The sequence below is a fragment of the Daucus carota genome, chromosome 2 (genome assembly GCF_001625215.2).
Source record: "Daucus carota subsp. sativus chromosome 2, DH1 v3.0, whole genome shotgun sequence".
NCBI lineage: Eukaryota > Viridiplantae > Streptophyta > Magnoliopsida > Apiales > Apiaceae > Daucus > Daucus carota.
Window position 1 is genome coordinate 37,286,715 of NC_030382.2, and position 21,858 is coordinate 37,308,572.

At 33.1% G+C, this 21,858-nt stretch overlaps 2 protein-coding genes across 2 annotated transcripts; both read left to right on the top strand.

Moving 5' to 3' along the window:
* Window positions 1-3,227: 3,227 nt before the first annotated feature.
* LOC108206538 (senescence-associated carboxylesterase 101) lies at window positions 3,228-6,440 on the top strand. The gene is made up of 4 exons (XM_017376871.2): window positions 3,228-3,367; window positions 3,440-3,797; window positions 4,782-5,297; window positions 5,492-6,440. The coding sequence occupies exons 1-4, from the start codon at window positions 3,360-3,362 to the stop codon at window positions 6,323-6,325; spliced, it is 1,716 nt and encodes a 571-aa protein (XP_017232360.1). The 5' UTR covers window positions 3,228-3,359; the 3' UTR covers window positions 6,326-6,440.
* Window positions 6,441-13,761: 7,321 nt separating this feature from the next.
* On the top strand, window positions 13,762-19,872 carry LOC108205900 (P-loop NTPase domain-containing protein LPA1 homolog 2). The gene is made up of 8 exons (XM_017376020.2): window positions 13,762-13,940; window positions 14,620-14,786; window positions 15,258-15,592; window positions 16,258-16,339; window positions 16,947-17,357; window positions 17,445-18,185; window positions 18,433-18,543; window positions 19,269-19,872. Exons 2-8 carry the CDS (start codon window positions 14,634-14,636, stop codon window positions 19,629-19,631), a joined length of 2,196 nt encoding a protein of 731 aa, XP_017231509.1. The 5' UTR covers window positions 13,762-13,940; window positions 14,620-14,633; the 3' UTR covers window positions 19,632-19,872.
* Window positions 19,873-21,858: the final 1,986 nt, after the last annotated feature.

Consider the following 21,858-nt stretch of genomic DNA (forward strand, 5'->3'; position numbering starts at 1 on the left):
AATGAACACAGTGAGAAGCTGAGTTAGGATAGTGTCAAGTGTGTGCGTATGACTTATGAGTGTATGTGTTTGAATATATTTGTTAATTAAACTATCTTTAGACTAAGAGCAAGTGATCTGAAGCTGAGAGAAAAAGAGAGTATGTATAAGAATTTATTACAATATATAGGATAGAGTAAGGAGAGAGAGGTGCCTTTTAAATAAGACTTCAAAAGGTTGTCCGAATGATACAAGGCATCACTAGAACATTGTTGGATCAACATTTTTTTATTAAATGTCCTAAATTATGATTTAGAACATGTTATAAGGCATCTCTTGAACTCGCTCTAAGTACTCTAAATTATATTGACATGAATAATTCAGCGGGGCTGAAAAAAAATATACATTGGTTTTTAAAGGTTAGGGGGGGGGCTCTAGCATCCCCTAGCCCCCCTCTGGTTCCGCCACTGCATTTCATCATCATCTGATGGTAGCACAACTCAAATGCTGGTAGCATACCCTGTAAACAGAGTAATATATATAACAGAAGGAGGACGGTCTCTCATAAGTGATTGTGGTCAACAATATATATGTGATACTAAGATATTTGCATGCTAACGGAAAGACAAAATTATAAGATTTTAAACATATACTACATGGGACTGACAGTTAATAAAGCCTGATACACTTGAGATTACTGTAAATTGTTGTATTTTAGTAGTTGGTATTTAGTTGTAAGAGCATTCACATTGGAGTCCTCATTCATACCCCCATCCCTATATTTTGGGAAAAAAATGAATTTTAACTAGAAAGTAACACTCCATCCGATTCCCTATTTTGAGGAAATTTTTAGGGACTAGAAAATGAGTCCCCAAATTTGGGGGCTTACTATTCATCCCCTATTTACTATTCTAATAATATTTTTATATGAATCAGGAGTGAGAAATGATAAAATAATATTAGTAGTTATAGTTATGAAAGGAAGTGAGAGAAACAAGTAATAAAATATAGTATAGAGATGGAGATGGGGATTGGGATGTTGGAAATTTTAGAAGATAAATAAATTTCTAAAATAATTTTGCAAAATTACTATTTTTAGTATGATTTTGGGGATGGGAATAGGTAGCCCAATGTGAATGCTCTAAGTACTTGGAACATATCTGATAAACTTTTTAAGCACGCTCTTAATTTTAAATTTTTAAAAATAAAGAAAATGTCCAAAATTAGTATTCTGACGGATTAATGAACACAAAAATAATAAAGCAGCAGGTAGGCTGGCCGTGGCCAAGTCCGCACGGATTTGTTTTCGGACTCCTCCCAAAAGGCCTCATACTAATGGAGTTCTTTTGACTGCTTATATTCAAGATAAATTTTCTTTTATCTTTCTGATGTGGGACTTGGGTTGACACCCGCTCAACAATCTCCCCTCAATCCAAGAAGTCCAAGACCTTCGATCGTAGTCCTGGAGAGCCCACATCACACAACTACAACCCGCAACCCTAGGATCGACTTTTTAACCATCGGCTCTGATACCACTTGTTTGCCGCGCAACACCTGTTAACTCCGCATTAATATGATATTGTCCGCTCTGGTCGTGGCCAAGCCCGCACGGATTTGTTTTCGGGCTCCTCCCAAAAAGCCTTATATTGATGGAGTTATTTTGACTGCTTATATTCAAGATAAATCTTCTTTATGACGTGGGACTTGGGTTTCGGCTACATATGTTTGAATGATGTGCCTACCTTGACATTTACACTACTTTTTTTCTTAACATTTATGCAAAATCTTATCTGTAAATCCTTGTAAATCTTGCTGAGAATCAGGAAAAATTGGTAGTCTTTGAGTCTCCTGACTCCAGATTACAGTCAGTGGATTTTTTGGTGTGAGATTATCATCATTTTATAATTTTTTTCTCATATTTTCCCTTCATCAAGATTTTACACTGCAGCTTTTAGCTATACACACCCAGAACATAACAAAGTTACTGAGAGTTCAGTATCTCCAATAACATCAATAACATTGGCTCTTGTCTTTTAGATTGAAATTTGAAAATGATGGTAATCTTTCTTGCTCCAGGAGGCTTCTCACCCTTGAATTCTCTAAATTATATTCTCTCTCCTCAATAGCTACTAGCCTACTAGTCACTCTTAACTACTCCCTCCGTCCCTATTTATCTGTCCACTTTGGAAGTAAAAATTTGTCCCTATTTATTTGTCCATTTATACTTTCAAAACTAATTTAATGATAATTTTTCAAATATATCTCCATAATTTCAATTTTCAAGGCTTGACTTATTTAAAACTTGGTTGAATTCATGTTTTCAAAACATAAATTAGGGGTATTCCACCATTTTCAAGATATTAATTAGAGGTATTTAATAAAAAAGTTCATACAATCAATTATTCCTTGGTATACGTTCTTTTTTCCAAAATGGACAAATAAAAAGGGACGGAGGGAGTAATATTTTATAATAAATTTGTAAACAAACATTTACTCTCCATCCACATTCTTTTGTACTTTATGCACATGACTTACTTTTAATAATATGAAATAAAACAAGGAGTAAGGGTTGTTTGGTTGGGAGATTTTAGGTATCAGATATATGCTTTGTTCATTCGAAACTCATACCTAGTGTTTAGTGGAGTTTATTCTTCCTCTAAACCCATACGGGCCATACCTCAAACTGCGAAAATATGGGTTTTTGATACCCTAGGGGAGAGGTGAGTATGAGAAGGGGCACGAGCAATGAAATAATATTTTGACTTTTTTTTCTTATTTACACAATTACATGATAATATTTAATTAAAATTATATAAAAGGTAATTATTTAATTTTTCTTAATTATTTATGATATTTATTTCAGAATTATATTACACTTGTTTTACCACTCAACCAAATAGATTGTATCAAGGATAATATCCCAACCTCATACCAGCCTAATCCGATTTCTCATTCCAACATGATACCACTTCATAAACCAAACGGCTCAAAAAAGTGTTGAACCCATGTTAAATTACTAAGAGTCAATATTTTATAAATAATTTATAAAATAATTTATTTTTTACTTGTTTCAACCATGTGTTTGTTTCTTTTTCTCAATTCAATTTGAACCTAAAATCGGAACCATAACAACCAAAACAATGAGATTCGGATTTTCCGACCTTTACTGGTTTGGATTCATCATTCTTTTCTCACGGGTCTTCGCTGTCGATCAAGTTCGGTAGAGCAGTGTGAATCCTAAATAAACTAACATTATATAGTTGACTGACCAAACCAACGACCACTACATCTCTGTATACTGTAATAAGAATCTGTATCCACAGTTGAACTAAACCCAACTCATCACACAATCTTAAACATAATCAAGCAGACACATTACCATGAACAGGTCAGTAAATACTTTCATGTTTACCAAGATCTTACTAACAACATTTCTAATCACTTGACATTTCTTTAACAGATTGAGCAATGGCATTCTGGACTTTGCAAACATGGCAGTGTGCTCAGGTTTGCTTGTTACAGCTTACGACGCGATCCCCGAGGTTTCGAGTCGTACACAGAATGTTAGTTCAGTTAGTTACAAAGATTATGGTGGTGAAAGTGGAAGTGGTCCGAGAATTATAGCTTTTGTGAGTTGTGAGGGCAGAGGAGACAGTGATTGTAATAATGATGATCATGCTTTAGTTGATTCGGGTTATGAGAGGTTTCCGCTGTTTGTGTTGTTGAATACCAAGGTGAATCCTGTGGTTTCGATTAGTAGAGCTGCGGTTCAACTGTTTGCGTCTGTTTTTGATGAGCTGAGTTTACTCAAAGACCAGGTACTCTTTTTGCTCTGTGACATTTGAGTTGAGGATTGTCAATTTTTGTGGTTTAAGAATTAGGCCTTTTTGTTTTGAATTGTTTATATTGTATGTATGATTCATTCTTTAGGGAATTTCGTGCTTTTTCTCTGATGCTTTGTTTGTACATGAAATGTTGGTTGATCTTAGCTTAAAATTCTGATTTTGACTTATTAATAATTTATGAATTATTAAAAATGTAATAATCAAAATAAAAGTGATTTATGTGTAACTCATGACTTATGAGAATTTTTATCAAAAATATTAAGTCACTAAAAAAATTACCTCAATTTAACTTATAGATTAGTTTCTTGCTTAGCTTAACTTATAACTTAAGTCAGTTTCTAGTGTATTACACAAACAAACATTTTTCAGCTTAAATTCAAAAATAGTTTTAAGCCCTTGACTTGCCTAGACAAATAGGCTCGTGGCTTGTCTGATCTGACAGCATTCAGTTACATGAACTTAAACTAGGTATTACTTGAATTGCAACTGCTTAGTCCTGGTCACCAAGCAATTGGAATGAGTATTCAGAATTCAGATAACCGACTTGTTAAAATCCAAAGTTTGTATGTGCAGTGTCGAAAATGATGTTATCAAGTGGTCAATACGCCGTCCGTCTCTTATTTTGTGAACACATTAGAGCAAACAACTTGATGAGCTTAATTGTCAAAAAACAAAAAACAAAGAAGACTAGATAAGCTATTTAAGATCTTGGTCATAGTCACAAAGTAGTATATTATCAGCGATATCTTCATTAGATGATTGAAGACACTAATTCCAGCATCATTACATTAGGCATGATAGCTTGTTGCATCAGGTATTCAGACAACAGGGTAATGAGAACAGGCTAGTTAACAATTTATCTGAAGAGAATACATACATGGCAGTGGTGTAGGGCATAGTATCTGTAATCAACAGAACTGTCATCGATGGTCACTAATACTTCTTGTTGTATTGCAGATTGATATTAACCGTCCACTAATTATCACTGGACGCGCTCTAGGAGGATCTGTAGCCTCTCTTTTCACCTTATGGCTACTTGACACAATTTATTTGAAGACAGCGAAAACTCCCCTTTGTTTAACCTTTGGGTCACCCCTCCTTGGTGACAATGCCCTCCAACAAGCGATATCTGAGCGTCCAACATGGATTTCATGTTTTCTGCATGTAATTTCTAATCAGGATCCAGTTCTGAGATACTTGGCAAAGGGACACATGCCATTTGGTGCAGCTCTCTTCATCTCTGAGTCTGGATGTGCCTGTTTTGAGGATCCCCAGTCAATACTGGAATTAATCAAGGCAACAAGCTTAGGAGAGCTCGAGGACTCACAAATAATTGATTACGGAAGTATGCTAAAAAAACTCAGGTATAATGCCATTTGTCAAGGAAGAAAAGAAGAGGTGGATACATGTGATATCAGTGATCCAGTACAATGTGGAATCACTTTGCAACTCCTAGCAATTGGAGCTATAGAGGTAATTATGGTCGTATTAATTCTGATACCTTAAGATAGCTTCACATGTTTAGTTACAGTAGGAGAACCATGATATGCAAACAGATTGTTTCACAGCTAATCTCATCTACATGTCATGATATATTAGTCTTGATCAGTATTTTTTAAAGTTGACGTTTAATAATATGCACAACTCAGTTTTTATAATTGTGGCAGCCTGAGAACAGTGAGACGAGCCCTCTTATCCCAAGAATCAGAAGAAATCTTGAGATTTTTCAAAGGGGAAAGAAAAATAATTTTGATCAAACAAAGAAGTTAAATGAGGTCAAGATATACATGGCTTACATGGGATGGTACAAGAAACTTTCAAAAAATCAAGGAGGTTACTATGATTGTTACAAAACTGCAGAATCCAAAAGTATCAAGGAAGGGAAAACAAAAGAAGAAATTGTCAGACACCAGAGAATCCTGAACCAATATTGGAAACATATGGTTAAAGAAATAGACCGAATGCCAAAAAGAGAAGGAGCAATAAACATTCGTCCTCGCTTGTTGTATGCTGGGACAAACTACAGACGGATGGTTGAACCACTTGACATAGCGGTGTACTATAGACAAGGAAAAAAAGATTACATAAACAAGGGAAGATCTCAGCACTACAAGTTATTGGAGGAATGGGAGAAAGGTAGTAGCAAACCAGCCGAGAGACACAAGGTTTCTAGTACAACAGAGGATTCTTGCTTCTGGGCACATGTTGAGGAGGCTCTTATTGCCTGCAGGTACTTAACTGAAGAAAATGACAGTAGTTCAGAAGTGAAGGAATCATGGCATCAGAACTTACTAGAGTTTGAGGCTTATGTGATGGATTTAATAAGAATGCATACACTCTCTCCCGAGACATTTCAGGAAGGAAGCAGCTTCTTGCAATGGTGGAAAGATTATAAGAAATTGAAAGGAATTGGTTATGAATCTGAGCTCACAAACTTCATGAACAATCAGAAGGTAGGAAATGACTTGTTAGTGTTTGATGAGTACAAAGAGTTATCTTAGTTCATGGAGTTGTGTCTGCTGATTATGATGCTTTCTTTCCATGGATTATGGATATTAATTATCTTATTCTGTATTAGTAATTGATGATCCTTTCATGTGAGCTCTTTTTTGCTAATCTCTGGAGTTTTATTTGCATCATGTAAGTTAATTGTTTACAGATTCACTACGTTATCAGCTTTAGACTTCAGAGTAGTGAACATATACATTTCTTCTGGACATTTGAGGAAGCATAAAAAATGAAACTAGAGTGGAGCATCATGGCCATATTATGTACAATAATAAGAGCAATACTACAGGTACTCGATTCTATACAAAATTTGATAATTTGTGTAAATCGATACGGACTATCCGGTGTCTCGGCTCATATCCGGCTCAAAAATATGATACATGTGTTATATCCGTTTTAAAAAGATTTAAATCTGGTGGAAAAATTAAGCCCGTATAATATATGATCCCGGATACGAGCACGCCTATACCCGCTTAGATTCGGTCCTCCGAATACCCGAATATGATCCACGGCTCATATTCGATACAAACTCATATACATATTATAATTTAAATCTATCATATTTGCAAGTAAATAGTCATCATTTTATAAAATTTTAATATCTTATTTAAGTTTGTATCTTCATAAAATATGATTTATTTAATGTGATCATACTTATTATCTTCATATATATTTAATAAATGATATATACTAACATATAAATATAAGTTTTAATTTAAAATTATTATATTTTATAATATTGTGTTTACTTAGACTAAATGATAATTATTTGAATAACTGAAATAAAAATGATATTTAATGTTAATGGATCATATCCGGCTCATATTCGATGGATCATAAACTGCCCGGTTAAAAAATAGAAAATACGATACTTGATCATATTCGGTTCAGATCTGAATCTCAAATATCCGGGATTGGTTTATATTTGAATAAAACGATCCCAAACCCAAATCTGGACAAACTATAATATGTTACGGTACTTGAGCAGAGGGTATCCGGATCATCCGAATCATTTTATAGCCCTAATCTCCAGCTTTTCTCCGGTAATAATTATATGCCGGGTTGTATGGTCTATGGATACTAAATGTTTAACATTTAGTTTTTGACCAGTAAACCATATTATAGTTCTTAATTAATTAAGTTGTTTACAAAACCAATTCTGCATCATGAATTGTAGCGAAATTTTACATACAATATCCGAAAAATAAGGGAATTTTTCTCCAAAAAATTATTAATTATTTAACCTAGACATGTAGAGATGCGCTCAAAGGTTCAGACAATAAAATCTTATATATTTATATATTTTTAAGATGATATTATTTCCATACTAGTTATATTTTAGTTTTACACCTAATTGGATATATATTAATTAAATTTATTATTTAATTTTAGAAAGAAAGCCATTCTAAATCGTCTTCAAAGTCTACATGATTTCGAACAACCGGTAACAATAAATCACGTTTTTCTTCGAAAAACACCAATTCTTAATTTATAAAAAATGTAAAAAATTGTAATCCTCTGGGTTTTTCATTTATCCTTGATACAAGATCCTCTGTAGAATAATATATATTAAATATATGATATCTGCAAAACAATTATTTACATTTTTTAAATTTTTTTTACGTTTTTTAAAAATTGCAGATAACTTTTCAAGGACGGTCATTATTGGTTTAGGAAAATCAATAAATTATGGCCCTAGTTTGAAAGTTAGAGTTTTGAGGCAAAATTATAAGTTTGAGGTGTTTTAGAAGTTTGACCAGTAAAATCAATATACTTATATAAAGGAGAAGCGAGGGGCGTGTAGGTGGCGCCTCTCACATCGCTACGTTCTATTTTTCTAATTTTCTGGAATTTTTGAATGAAAAATATCAAAAATTAAAACTACCTTTTTTAGTTTCGGGTATATTAGAAGCAAGTTTCAGAATCTAATTTTGTTTCAGATTATTTATGGAATATAGTAGTTTGAAAGTTCTAATTTGATTTTGTTTCAGATTATTTAATTATGAGAAAGAGTAGCACAAACTACCTTTTTTAGTTTAAAGCAAGTTTCAGAATCTGATTTTGTTTCAGATTATTTATGGAATACAGTAGTTTGAAAGTTTTAATATGATTTTGTTTCAAATTATTTAATTATGGGAAAGAGTACCACACAAGTATCTCTGCACCTATAAATACCCTTATAGATTGTAGGATTTTGGATCATCTAGACACAACCTTCTCTCCGTCAATTCCACAACTCTACCTCTCTCTGGCGATAGTTCTATTGCTTGATTTCTAACTTGGTGGTGCCGTTCTTCTGCAACGATAAGTGAAGGCTATTTATGCAAGAAAAGTTAGTTATAGATCGTTATGTGGGAGTCGACAAATTGAAACAGGGGAAAAGAATATGTATATTTGTTGGTTATTCTTTTATAACATTTGTTTTGTTCATTGTAATTCGTACATGTTTGTTGTTGTTAATTTTTATATGATTTATTTTGTATATAGGAAAATATGGTGGAGAAGCGAGGAGCGTGTAGGTGGCGCCTCTCACATCGCTCCGTTCTATTTTTCTAATTTTCTAGAATTTTTGTATGAAAAATATCAAAAATTAGAATTACCTTTTTAGTTTCTGGTATATTAGAAACATAATTTTTATAGGCCGCCGCAACGCGAGGATTCTCAGCTAGTAAGTTAATATTAGAGCAAGTCCAACAGCTGTCATATCTAGTGTCCTAAGTCATAATATAGGGCATTTGATGAAAAAATTTGATCCAACAATGTCCTAGTGATGCCCTATATCACTAGGACAACCTATTGAAGCCCTATTTTTGAGACTCTCTCTATTTGCCCTATCCCATATTATATAATAAATTTTTACCAACACTTTCTTTCTCTCTATTTTATATAATATTTTTTTATTTTTTATTTTTCAAAACGGGATCAACTTGATCTCGCATTATTATATTCTGCAATAATGTGATCAAATATATAGTGCAAACCTTATCTTGGATTTGTTGGCATACATGTGATTGTTGAATTGCTTCAAAGGAAGAACATCAACTTGAGTGAAGCTTTACAACTTGTGCTATTTTTGAATTCGTTGTGCAGGTGGCTCGTTTAACTGCTAATTTGGATGTCGAGGAATTGTGGTAAACTAGTATGGATGTGGATAAAATCGTGTACATCTCAAAATGATTCGGCACCACCATAACTATAATCTGAATTGCGATGGAATTTATGGTGTAACAAATTAAAAAAAAGGCGGATAAAAAACCTTTGTCCATGAAGAAAAAGAAAAATGATAGGTATTGGAAAAATTATTTCTACAATTTTATTGTGAATTCTCATTAATAGTAATGGATCTTTTTATGCGTATATAAATTGTCCTATAAAATCAATAACTTGTCTGTCATTTGAGAAAAATTGGATTTTTTCATTTCCATCGGTTTGAATTGTTATTTGTGTGTTTGAGTATATCACTTTATGCAATGTGTCTCGTTTTATGCGATATGTTGTTTGGGTTAAAAATGAAATTTAAGATGTGTTTAGAGATTTGGAAATCTCGCATCAACAACATTTTTGGGAATTTTATAGCAGATGTTCAGTTGATATATAGCTGGAGTGCGTTTGGAACGGTAAGTAAAAATCGTATGTTCTTACCTCTCGCAAAAAATATTTGTTCATAATATGAAACCCCTAAAATCAGTTTTTTCAAACTGAGTCCTTTGTACATTGTGCTATACATGAAATTAGTGGCGATGGTCAACTGTGAAACCGCTGTTTTCAGGGGATGTTGTTTTCAAGGGAGATGGAGGCTGAATTGCTTGAGAAATTATTATCTTTATTTTTAATTTTTAAAATATTTGTATTCAGTTAGTTAAGCAATCTAGAAATGAAACAGCTAATTTATTTAGCTCGTTAAATTATTTTTTAATTTGTTAGGGAATTTGTCCGCGTATTAATAAAATCCGTTCTAAATTTGACGGAAAAAAAAGAAGATTATTTCTAAAAAAATATACTACTTCCAAGTTAATTTGTCTTCAGCTTTCTAAAACTCTCCACGGCGCACCAAGAGCAAGTCCAATGGTGGTGCTAAAGTAGATGCTATTGCTATAATATAGCATCCAAGTAAAAAACTCAATTCCAATGGGATGCTAAACTTAAATGTAAAATTGAAAAATGCTATACTTGGTGCTAAATATAGAACCAAGTATAGATGGTGCTATAATTGCCACATAAGTATGCAAGTGCAAAATGCATTAATAAAGTAATAGTGACAAATATAATTATGTACTTTAAGATTATGTAATTAGAATATAGCTTTATTTGGATATGTTTGGTGCTATTTTGCATATACCATTGGACCATAAGTTCTATTTTAACACCAAAAACCATTTTTTAGTTTCAAATTATAGGGCATCACTAGGACAACCTATTGAAGCCCTATTTTTGAGACTCTCTCTATTTGCCCTATCCCATATTATATAATAAATTTTTACCAACACTTTCTTTCTCTCTATTTTATATTATGTTTTAATGATGAAATTGAATTTTTAATAACAAAATATTAAACCTATAGTGAAAATAAGGCACATTGTTGGAGTTAAAGTTAGTAGAATATGTTCTAAACTACTTGGACATAATTTTTTATATTATATTTAAGATTTCAACTAGGACACTGTTGGACTTGCTCTTAGTGTTTGGTAGTTAGCGGATTGAAACAGAGGTTTGGATTCAAAAAGCTAATTTTCAAAAAACTACTTTGAGAAGCTTTTTAGATTAGCGGTTTTAGTTTGTGTCAGAAAAAGCTAATCAATCAGCTATTTACCAAACACTTTTATAAGAAACAGCTAATTGAATCCGCTAATCAAAACATCTAATTCAATCAGCTAGTGAATACAGCTAATTCGATCCGCTAACAGCTCTCAAACATGGCCTATATATTAATCATTTTAGGAGGCATTCCAAGACTGCAAGAAACTAGAAACCTTTTTCGTTTTTACCGCAGAATAAAAATATCAAATCTTCCGCTACGTTTTGTTTATTGACCGGCACTTCATTGTTGACTTGACCTCCATCTCTCATTTGTAAACTACCACCTACCGGTATCGTCCTCGCTTAAAAAAAAGAAAACAAAGAAAAGGATATCATCCTTTATTTTTCTAGTTAAATGAAATTTAATCTCGATTAAAAACACAATTCCTCAAAGGAACAAAGTTTTCATTATTCTACATGTTAATATTTCTAATATTAAATTTATTTTATTATTCAATTTAGCAGTAAACAAAATTATGCAAAATTTTGATGTAATTATTAAATACTTTATAGTTGCGTTGAGAAGCTACTTATTTTAGTCTTTGTGTTTATAAATACAACTCGTCGCAGTAGTGGTTAGATTTGAACTGACCAAGTCTTTGTCTTTAGATTCTCAAAACCCCAATGACACGATCAATACAGTAGCATCCCACGACTTGGAATCTACTCCTCCTCCAATGGATTTGATTTTATTTATCTTTTGGTCAGACAACGACAATTCATATTTCACACGGAAGAACAATGAATTGAGGATAGTTTTTTTTGGAACAATATTATAATTATATAGTAGATCACTATCTAATCTAATTTGTACGAGGATGAAACTAAAAATAAGTGAATAACACAAAAAATGACGAGTAAACGTATCAAAAACAAAATAGCTTGTACAAGAATTTAATATATTAAGTAATCAGAGCCGGGCCTGAGGGTGTGCAGAGTGTTCGACGGAACAGGGCCCTAAAATATCAGGGGCACATTTTTTTTGTGTAGGTTTATATATATGTATAGTCAAAATGAAAAAAAATAGCTAAAAAAGTAAATTTTATTTTTAAGATTAAAAAATTGTAAATGAAAAAAAAATTAAAAAATGTTATACACTTCAATAATTTTTAAATGTTATCTTAAATAAGTTATATAAATTCTAAAAAAATACTAATATCATAATCATGTTAATAGAAATAAATACTTGCATTGAAAATAATGGCATTGAAAATTGTAAAAGTTACCCTGCTCTCGAGGTAAAATTCTAATTTAACTACTAACTTCAATGACTTCATTAAAATTCTACTTATACTATTTTTTTTCTTTCTTAATGACCATATACAATATTATATCATTAATATAATGATTCAATCTTTAGTAACTAATTTATTTTAAATTATATTTATTTTTAATTTATACATGCATATATATATATATATATATATATATATATATATATATTAAATATGAAACAAGTAATTTAAATATAAAATGCATTGAATAATGGGTTTATAAACAAGTATACCTCTAATATAAATTAAAATTGTTAAAGTTGCTGAAATCATACTTGAGCTCAACAATGTCGCAGGAGAGATTGAATGGATTAGCACCGTTATCCATAGAAAATAGTTTGCTAGAGAATGTAGATTATAAAAATATTATTAGTGATTTTGCTTCAAAAAATGCTAGAAGAACAATTTTCAGATAATTTTATATTATCTATGTACTCTTTTTATTTCTCAACAATTTTCAGTTAATTTTTGTAATATGAAAAAAATATTTTATGCACTTTAATTGTGATATGATTTTTACAGTTTTGTGTCAATTTTTATTCTTTCATGTACTTATATTTTTAGACTATTAGAGCAGTATTAGGGCACACTTTTTACATTTTGCACAGGGCACAATAAATCTCAGGCACGGCCCTGTAAGTAATCCACTTAATTACATACGTCATCTTGCCTAACACTGACCTTGGAAGAAAAATCTATAAATATCAAGTATTAGCAAATTTCGTTTTTCAAAATTTAACCAGAATTTCCAACTGTTTAGATAGAAATTATGGTTAAAACCTTACAGAAACAACGTAACTAAGCCCCCACCATTTCCTTAATCCTATGATTAGAGTACCGGGTCGCTAGGTTTACGTTTACCTCTATTAATTGGCTCCCAGCCCCCCAGGTCGCACCCAATTGTGATTCGAGACTGGTAGAATATGTCAATCAATTTTAACCGACTGCTCTTAATAATAATGATATTATGTATGTATAAAATTTTTTACCAAAAAATCTTCGTCTTATTTGAATTATATAGAGCATGGTTGTAAATGAAAACTAACGGGTGAGTTACTATTAGGGATTAATGGAAAAATCGGAAAAAGAAAAATTAGTTTAAAAAATTGGATATCATAATAATATTTGACATTTTTTTAATTTATTGTATAGTTTATTATTTAAGAAAATTTTATAATGATTAATTATATTAAAAAATTGAATGGGAAAGATCTTAATCGATCGGGCTTGTAGAATCATGATACAAAATGGTACCATTAATTTTTTTAATTTTTGTTTATTTCAAATATTTTATTATTAATACTGATTTCTGCATATATATAAAAATAAAATTAAAAATTAATATATAATTCGAGTGAGCAGAAAGTTGAAGGGGGAAGAAGGAAGAAATGGGGCACTCGTATATCCCGATGCAAACATTTTGAGATCACGCTCACAAATCATCACCATTTCTCTCTCTCTCTCTCTCTCTCTCTCTCTCTCTCTCCAACCCTAAAAAGATCAGCTGTCAGCTTTGTTTATCCGTTTCTCCTTCAAGGTACCAACTTCGTCATCCCTCTCTCATTTCTTTCTTAAAATCTGTTTCTTGCTTTATAACTCACTGCATTGCTTTCTTACTTTGTTATCTTTTACAAGCTTTGCCCCTCTCTTCGTGATTCTGTTATGTGATTGTTTCATATTTTCACTTTTTTTCAACTGTTTCGTGTCACAAATGAGCTCTTCTCCTGTTCTTCAATTTACCAGGTTTGGAGCTCTGATACCATGTTAAGTTATCGACTTTAATTGGATCATCTGTGTTGAACAATGTGTTTGCTTGATTTGGTCGGCCTTTTCGAGTTTCCGAAACAAATGAGTGTTTTTTTTATGTTAATGAATTTATAAGGATTCGAACTTGTGAACTCTGTTAACTTGTGTTGATATCATATTAGGTTACCAACTATTGTAACAGTTTAATTGGATTGTGATTATATGTGAAACTTGATTTTTTGTTGTCATTTTGCTATTGACTTTTGTGTGAAAGATGAGTTTTTGTTGAAATTTGAAGGAGTCCAATTTGAGATTACCCAGGTTACCAACTTTTCTTGGGTCAATAAGTCAATTACAAAAAATTTTGAATACTCACGCACACATCTAAATGCAAAAGTTACCAACTTTTGTAACACGTTAATTGGATCATATATGATCCAAATATGACAATGTGGTTTGTTTTTTTTCAGCTTTGTATAGAGAAATGGATAAGGAGGTAATGACCAAGGTGCTGTATGTAGTTGTGGTGGATGATGTCAAGAAGAGCGAGGGAATCGATGAATCTTTTAGGTACACGCGAGCTGTTCTTCAGAGTACTTTACAACTTATGGGTTGTAAAGCTCGACATGCTTTTAAGGTAAGGAATTGATGGGGAAGTTTTTTTTTTTTTTACATTTTGTGAGTCCTGTATTTACAGTTGAGCAAATTACACATTTTTGATCTTTTTGCTGCGAATCAGTGACAAGTAGGGTTGTAATTGCTATTTTCAGTCGGGATCTTAATTTTGAAAAACTATTGTGTTTTTTGCTGCTTTCATAGATTTCTTAAAAATTGTTTAGGAGACCTGAAATTAAAAAGAGAAAGTGTGAATAGTGAGTAAGTTAAATCTTTTGTTCTCCCTGTTTCCTAGTCTTGTGACATTGGTAATTAATACGAAATGTTGAGCTTAGGCGAAGCGTTATTATGAAGAAAATGATATCTAAACCTCAGACTTAACTACATAATCGCTTTGCGTTGTTGCAAATGAAATCATCTCTATTCTAGAATCTCTTGCTACTTATTTACTCGTTTTTGTTTTGCACTGAAATGCTATTTTGGGTTTAAACAGATTAGCCAAAGGGTTTTTGAACTGATGAAAAGTGAATGTGTTGGAGATGCTTCTGTGTCAGCTGGTCTACTGATATCAGAGTCAGATGCTTTAAAGATGTGTCCTCCGAGAGAAAACAGTTGTAGTACCAATCAATTCTCAGACAAAACAAGTAAAGGAAATCATTTGGTGTTAGAGGTTGATAATAAACGCAAGAGCCAACCTTTTGAATCGTACAAAAAGCGCACTACAATAGTTGTGAAAAGAAAAACTTTTCTAGATGTTGTCTGTGAGGCTCTAGCGGAGTACAAGTATTTGGGTCCCAACCAGAGGGCAGATTTGGTTCTAGCTTGCAGGTAGAGTATACATCTCTTAAATCATTAATTATAGATACATTTACCCTCTTTAATCTCTTAGAATGCAGTATATTAATATAAGTTCTTTTATCGGGACTTGAGATTCTCATTACTTGTACCCTCTACAAGTTTTCCATTTAATGATTTTGTTCATGTTGGAACTCTCTAGGTAGTACATTCAAAAATTTAAAACTGTTAATCTATTAGCCCTTATTGCTTTTATAAGTAAATTTTTAGTCACAAGTCATAGAGCTTACTCTATTTTTCTAGTTCCTGTGTTTCTCCCAAGTAATCTGCAATATGCACTAAATCTGCTTCCTTGAGGGAGAAATATTGGTACTCGTACATGTTAGAGACAATTTTTTCTTTATCTGATCTGTTACTTTGTCGGGAATTACATCTACTTATACAGTTCAAATGTGATGTTTCTTTTTCACCTATTGTTTAAATTTACTACTTTACATCCATGCTTGTGCAACTGATATCTAGCTGGCTCAATTATATTTTTTATTTAATGTTATGGTGCCTAATCACTTGCATATATCTGTTTAAAAAAAAAAAAATATTCTGATTCTCTTCCTTTAGTGGATTATATTTTTAGTATCTTGCGAGGTACGTCTGATAATGTAGATTATTATGTAACCTAGTAAACAATTACTTTTCAGAATTCGGGAGAGGAAGGAATCCATAACTGTGTTATTGTGCGGCACTAGTGGCTGTGGCAAATCTACTTTGTCTGCTCTCTTGGTATTATTCATTCTATATCTAAAATATCTTTTTTGTGCTATGAAAGCTTCTAGAAATTATAGTGTTAGTATCATTCGTCTTGTCATAATATTCCCAGACTTGTTGTTTTGCGTGTGTGTATCTGTACATCTAGCCTTTTCTTCAACAATAATTTCTAGTAAGTAAGATGCTCATTTGTGACCTGATGCTGCTGCATGAGGTCTATTTGGCAAAAACCTCGCAAGCTATACTTGATTTTTTGCTTTAAGCTTTTAAAATAATTATATAAGCATGATATCGGAAAACAATCTTTAAATTTTAAGACAGCTGGTCTTGGTTCCGCATCAGCCTTACTATTTACATATAATATTTAGCAGTCCAAGAACACAAAATCAATGCTTTAAACGCATAATCTCTACTTGGCCTTCTCATATAAACACAAAGGGTAGAATAATAACCAAAAATGGCATGGATGTGCCTTATCACAAAACTTGTCGGAAGAGCATCACCATATGGATGCCATATCCACCATTTGGCATCATGGTGGCCAATGGTCTCGTGGTGTCAGGATCACGGAAGCATTTACTTAAGCGCGTAACTCACATGCAGACTTTGAATCCTTTTGCAGGGTAGTAGATTGGGCATTACCACTGTGATATCTACCGACTCAATTCGCCATATGATGAGGAGTTTTGTTGATGAGAAAGAAAATCCCTTGCTCTGGGCCTCTACTTATCATGCTGGAGAGCATCTAGATCAAGTGGCTGTTGCAGAAGCTAAGGCCAAAAAGAAAGAAAAGAAATCAGCTTTACCTCTCTCACATTCAAGTAATGATATTGTATATGGTTCCATGAGTGAAAAAGCACCTCCAAAAGGTCCTAGCACTACTGAATTAATCAGTTCCAAGCAGATGGCTGTCGAAGGATTTAAGGCACAAAGTGAGATGGTCATTGATAGTCTTGATAGATTGATCACTGGTTGGGAAGAGAGGAAAGAATCAGTAGTTGTTGAGGGTGTTCACTTGAGCCTTAACTTTGTGGTAATAGCCTATATGCATATTCCACATTTTGCAAGAATAGTTTCCCTTCTTTGGTGGTAAGTAATTCCAGTTATATTGTTTATGCAGATGGGACTTATGAAAAAACATCCTTCAATCATACCGTTCATGATATATATTACTAATGAGGGAAAACACTTGGAACGGTTCGCAGTCCGTGCAAAGTACATGACACTTGATCCTGAAAAGAATAAGTACGTAAAATATATTCGAAACATCAGAACAATCCAAGAATATCTCTGCAAAAGGGCTGACAAGCATCTAGTACCAAAGATAAATAATACCAATGTTGACAAAAGTGTGGCAGCCATCCATGCAACTGTTTTCAGCTGCTTACGAAGGCGTGAAACAGGCGAGCAGCTTTATGACGCCACCACAAACACTGTCACCGTTATTGATGAAGAGTACAGAAATCAGTGCGTTGCAAATTCTGTTAGTTCCAAGGGAATGTTCCAACTAATTCAAAGGCAAGGTTCCAATCGACATATGATGGCTCTTCTAAACACTGATGGTTCTGTTGCGAAAGCTTGGCCTGTTGAATCAGTAGATGGTAACGGGATGCCAATCACGGGTCATTCAGCTGAGAATGGAGCTGGGAATCCTATGTATGGACCACTGCAGATTGGTAAGGCAGAACCTATAAATCTGCAGTTTGGTCATTTCGGAATCAGTGCCTGGCCAAGTGATATTGGTGGTACAAGTTATGCCAGCAGCATTGATGAGTCAAGGGGTGAGGGAACTGAAAATGGGAGTAAATATTACTCCTCATGCTGTAGCTCACCAAGGTTCTCTGATGGACCTACCAAGGAGGTAACCTTTTATTTACGCTTCTTCTGAGATATAACTTGCATCTGCTTAAGATTTTACTAGGAAATATGAAAGAAACATTAACCAAGATGACTAGAAGTGAAATGCTAGAATACCTGTTAATGCTTTGTTAAATGGAAAGTACTTCATCTGCACTTATAGTGCAATTTCCTTCTCATCAAACCTTTTCGTTTACAGTATACGGTGTATACTAGTTTTCACTTGCATTCTCTTTTTAATCTGCTTTCAGCTGATGGAAGAACAATCGGTGCATGGTAGCGATGAAGAGATTGATGACCCACCTGACGTGGATAGTGATGAGGATCTTACAGACGAGGAACATAAAGAGAATCAGGATGAGGTAAGTCCCCTTGATGTCTGAGAAATATACTGCGGTCATTTCTTTTTGTTTACAATGTTCTTGACTCCAAAATGGATGGAAATAAAAGGACAAGAGAGAGTGAAAGCTTCACTAGCAAAGAAAGATAGGAAGCTTAGAACAAGCAAAATAAATGATTACAATCGCTATTATATCCCCTTCCTGAAGTAAAGGTATTTGCTGTGAGGGTCTTGTATCTGTGGAAGTTCACCGAAAATTATATTAACTACACTGGTGGATCGTTAACTTAGTATAAAGTGGTGCTTAATTAAGAGTTATTAGTGCTCTCCCTGAAAGAGATAATTCTGTGCCATTTCTAGCATCTAATAGAGGGTGTCTGCTTCTTCTTCACTCACAACATTTTGTAGTTGTTGCTGACAAATGAAGCATCTTTTGTTACACAAACCAGTATTTAATTTCCAATTATTTTATCTATGATTGACCGTTTTTTTGACATGAATGGATTTCCCTGTTTGTATCTACAACAGTCTGCTATGAACATGAGACAGTATTACTGTTCACATATTTCGATCAAATGTGATGGTCAATCAGTCTTATCAGTCTCTGATCATTCCTCAACTCCATCATTGTTTTAGACGGTCCTCTATTTTGTTCCTTTTATTCTGACATGTATTAGGAGTTAATTTGTGCATTTAATTTCCTTGTTGACCTAGTTCACTCTTTGATGCCATTTCTCTGTCTCATAGATTGAAGGATCAGTGGATGAGGAATCTACAAAATCGGATGAGGAGTATGACGATCTTGCTTTGCAGGATATCGACGGAAACACCTATTGGTCTGGCAATGATGAATCACATGAAAATACCTCTGCGCTTTCCTTGGCCAACCAGCCAGGCCGTGGGCATAGTAACATCCGTAGAGATAGATACATTAAAAATCTTGATACTTTCTTGAGAACAAAGAGTGATACAATGTCTGTGTCATCACGGAAGAATGTAGCAGCAATTGGAAATGTCAAATCCAAAAGACGAACTCGTAGTATCTCCTCAACCGATAAGGATGGGGGGAGTATTTCAGAATGGTCTGCGTCCTACAGCAATGCCATTTAACAGTAAGCCGAAGCAGCTTTAGTGTTTTGCAATCTGTACGAAATTTAAAATTTTCATCCTTATGCAACTTTTTTCTGACAAACTTCCTAGTTAGTTTTCCTGTTCAGCTGCCATTACCAAATTTCGAAACACTTATAAGTGGTTTTAAACAAATAGTGTTTAGTTTTACTTTTAAAAAGAAAAAACGACCTGCAGATGCAAAATCGATTTACTTAATAGCATTACCTATCTATTAGGTATATCAGAATTAGCTATCCTCCTAATTTTTTTTCATGTTGCAAGGAGTTTACAATTTGTTTTGTGCAAGTTTTTGTGGGTAATTCAGATCAACGGATCAATCTTGTCGTCATGCCAGGAAATATACTTCTTGACTTGTAAGAAATGATTAAATGAAGAATACGCTTGTAAAATATCTTTAGGTCAAATATATATATATATATATATAGGGTCTTACTATGGTACAAACCACCTTAGCGTACAAACTACAAACTAAAATTAAAAAGTCTCTAAATCAAATCGAAATATAGCACATATGGTATGGAAATTGATCGTTGCGAGATGAACAAAAATACAGTGAAGTCGGATTTCAAAAAAAGTTCACCGATTAACGGGAAAATTTAAATTAAAAACGGAGGGGAATCTGCAGATCATGTGTGACAGGATGTATATTAACTGGTGTGTGGTTGCCCCTGCGGGGCCATTGGATTAGATTCATCCAAGGGCTTATATTGAGTTTGTAGTTTTTACACTAACTTAGTTTGTAAAAGCTCTCTGGTATAGACAGCCTAAAGTACAAATTTAGGGCGTCTCGACTAACCTTATCTTCCATATAAGAGTTTATTTCTGAAAAAAATATATGAAATTCTACTTTTTTTCCTGTTCTTTTATGAAATAATGTAATGAAACATGTCTTTAACATTTATATCTATTTTTTTTTATGAAAAGATGCATTTTTAAATAAATAGGAATTTATTTTTATAATAAGTTGGTTGCCAAACATCCCCATATTTTCAGGTAAAATTGGAACATACTTATTTTATTTTTAAAAAAAATTTACTTATTTCTGAAAATAACTTATTCATTTCTGAAAAGTACATAAATGTGTATGATATATGCACAAGTCTTTAATTAAAAAAAGAAAAGCAAGCCAACCGGATTTATTTTAGGCATGAACTGGAAGTCTGGACAAATGATAAATTTCAGAGTCGAAAGTAACCATTCCGAGCCGCATAATTAAGAATCCCAAATCTGTCTAGTTAGACTTCTGAAATCTGAATAAGTATTCTAAGGCTGCTGTTCTTAGAGCAAGTCCAACAATGTCCCAACAAATGCTTTATAAATATAATAAAAAATAATGTCCTAGTAATTTAGGACATCCTTTTGACACATGAACTCCAACAACATGTCTTATAATTATGTTTTATTATTAAACTAATAATTTATTTGAATTAGAAATGGAGGAAAGTGAAAAAGTAAGAGGAGATAGATGCATTGAAGTGGTGTGAAGTTAATATTTTAATGTGAAAATTAATTTAGGACATGTTTAGAAGTGCCTAAAAAATGAGGCATTTGTTGGATGTCCTACTGGTTTAAGGCACCACTAGGATATTGTTGAAACACACATTTCATTCAATTGCCTTAGAGCAAGTCCAATAGGTGTGCTAAATCAAGTCTTAGATCCAAAAATAGGGAATATGGGATAAAATTGCACTCCAACACTATGCTAGTGATGTGCTAAATCACTAGCACAAGCCTCCCCTTCCCTATTTTTAGAATTTGCTAGCCACTTCTAAACTATTTTTGTCATTAAAATATTCATTTCCCTCTCTCTTCCACATCATTTCCCTCTCTTTTTTCCCCTCTCTCCTCCACTATTTAATATTATAATAATAATAGGGAATGGATACAGGGAGTACTATTAGAGCTCATGTGCTAAATCTTGTGCTAAATCACTAAGACATATTATTTTATAATATTTTTAGGGACAACACTTGCTCTTATATTTTAACTTAGGATATCAATTTTGGATATTGTTGGACTTGCTCTTAGGCTTCAATTTTTTCTTCCTACTTTTGAAGTACATTAACTAAAGCATCTTTCCAAATTCATTGAAATTACGAAGAAATTGAAATAAGAAACTCGGTCTCTTTCCTTTTTCTTAGACGCAAAAAATTCTACTTGGTCTCTTCCTTTTTCTTAGCCGTTGTGAGGGGCTTTCATCGATTTT

Coding starts and splice junctions, on each gene's coding strand:
- LOC108206538 (XM_017376871.2), top strand. Junction 3,798..4,781: donor TGAGTTTACTCAAAGACCAG/GTACTCTTTTTG, acceptor GTTGTATTGCAG/ATTGATATTAACCGTCCACT. Junction 5,298..5,491: donor TAGCAATTGGAGCTATAGAG/GTAATTATGGTC, acceptor TAATTGTGGCAG/CCTGAGAACAGTGAGACGAG.
- LOC108205900 (XM_017376020.2), top strand. CDS start 14,634: ATGGATAAGGAGGTAATGACCAAGGTGCTGTATGTAGTTGTGGTGGAT. Junction 16,340..16,946: donor CTACTTTGTCTGCTCTCTTG/GTATTATTCATT, acceptor ATCCTTTTGCAG/GGTAGTAGATTGGGCATTAC. Junction 18,186..18,432: donor CTGATGGACCTACCAAGGAG/GTAACCTTTTAT, acceptor ATCTGCTTTCAG/CTGATGGAAGAACAATCGGT.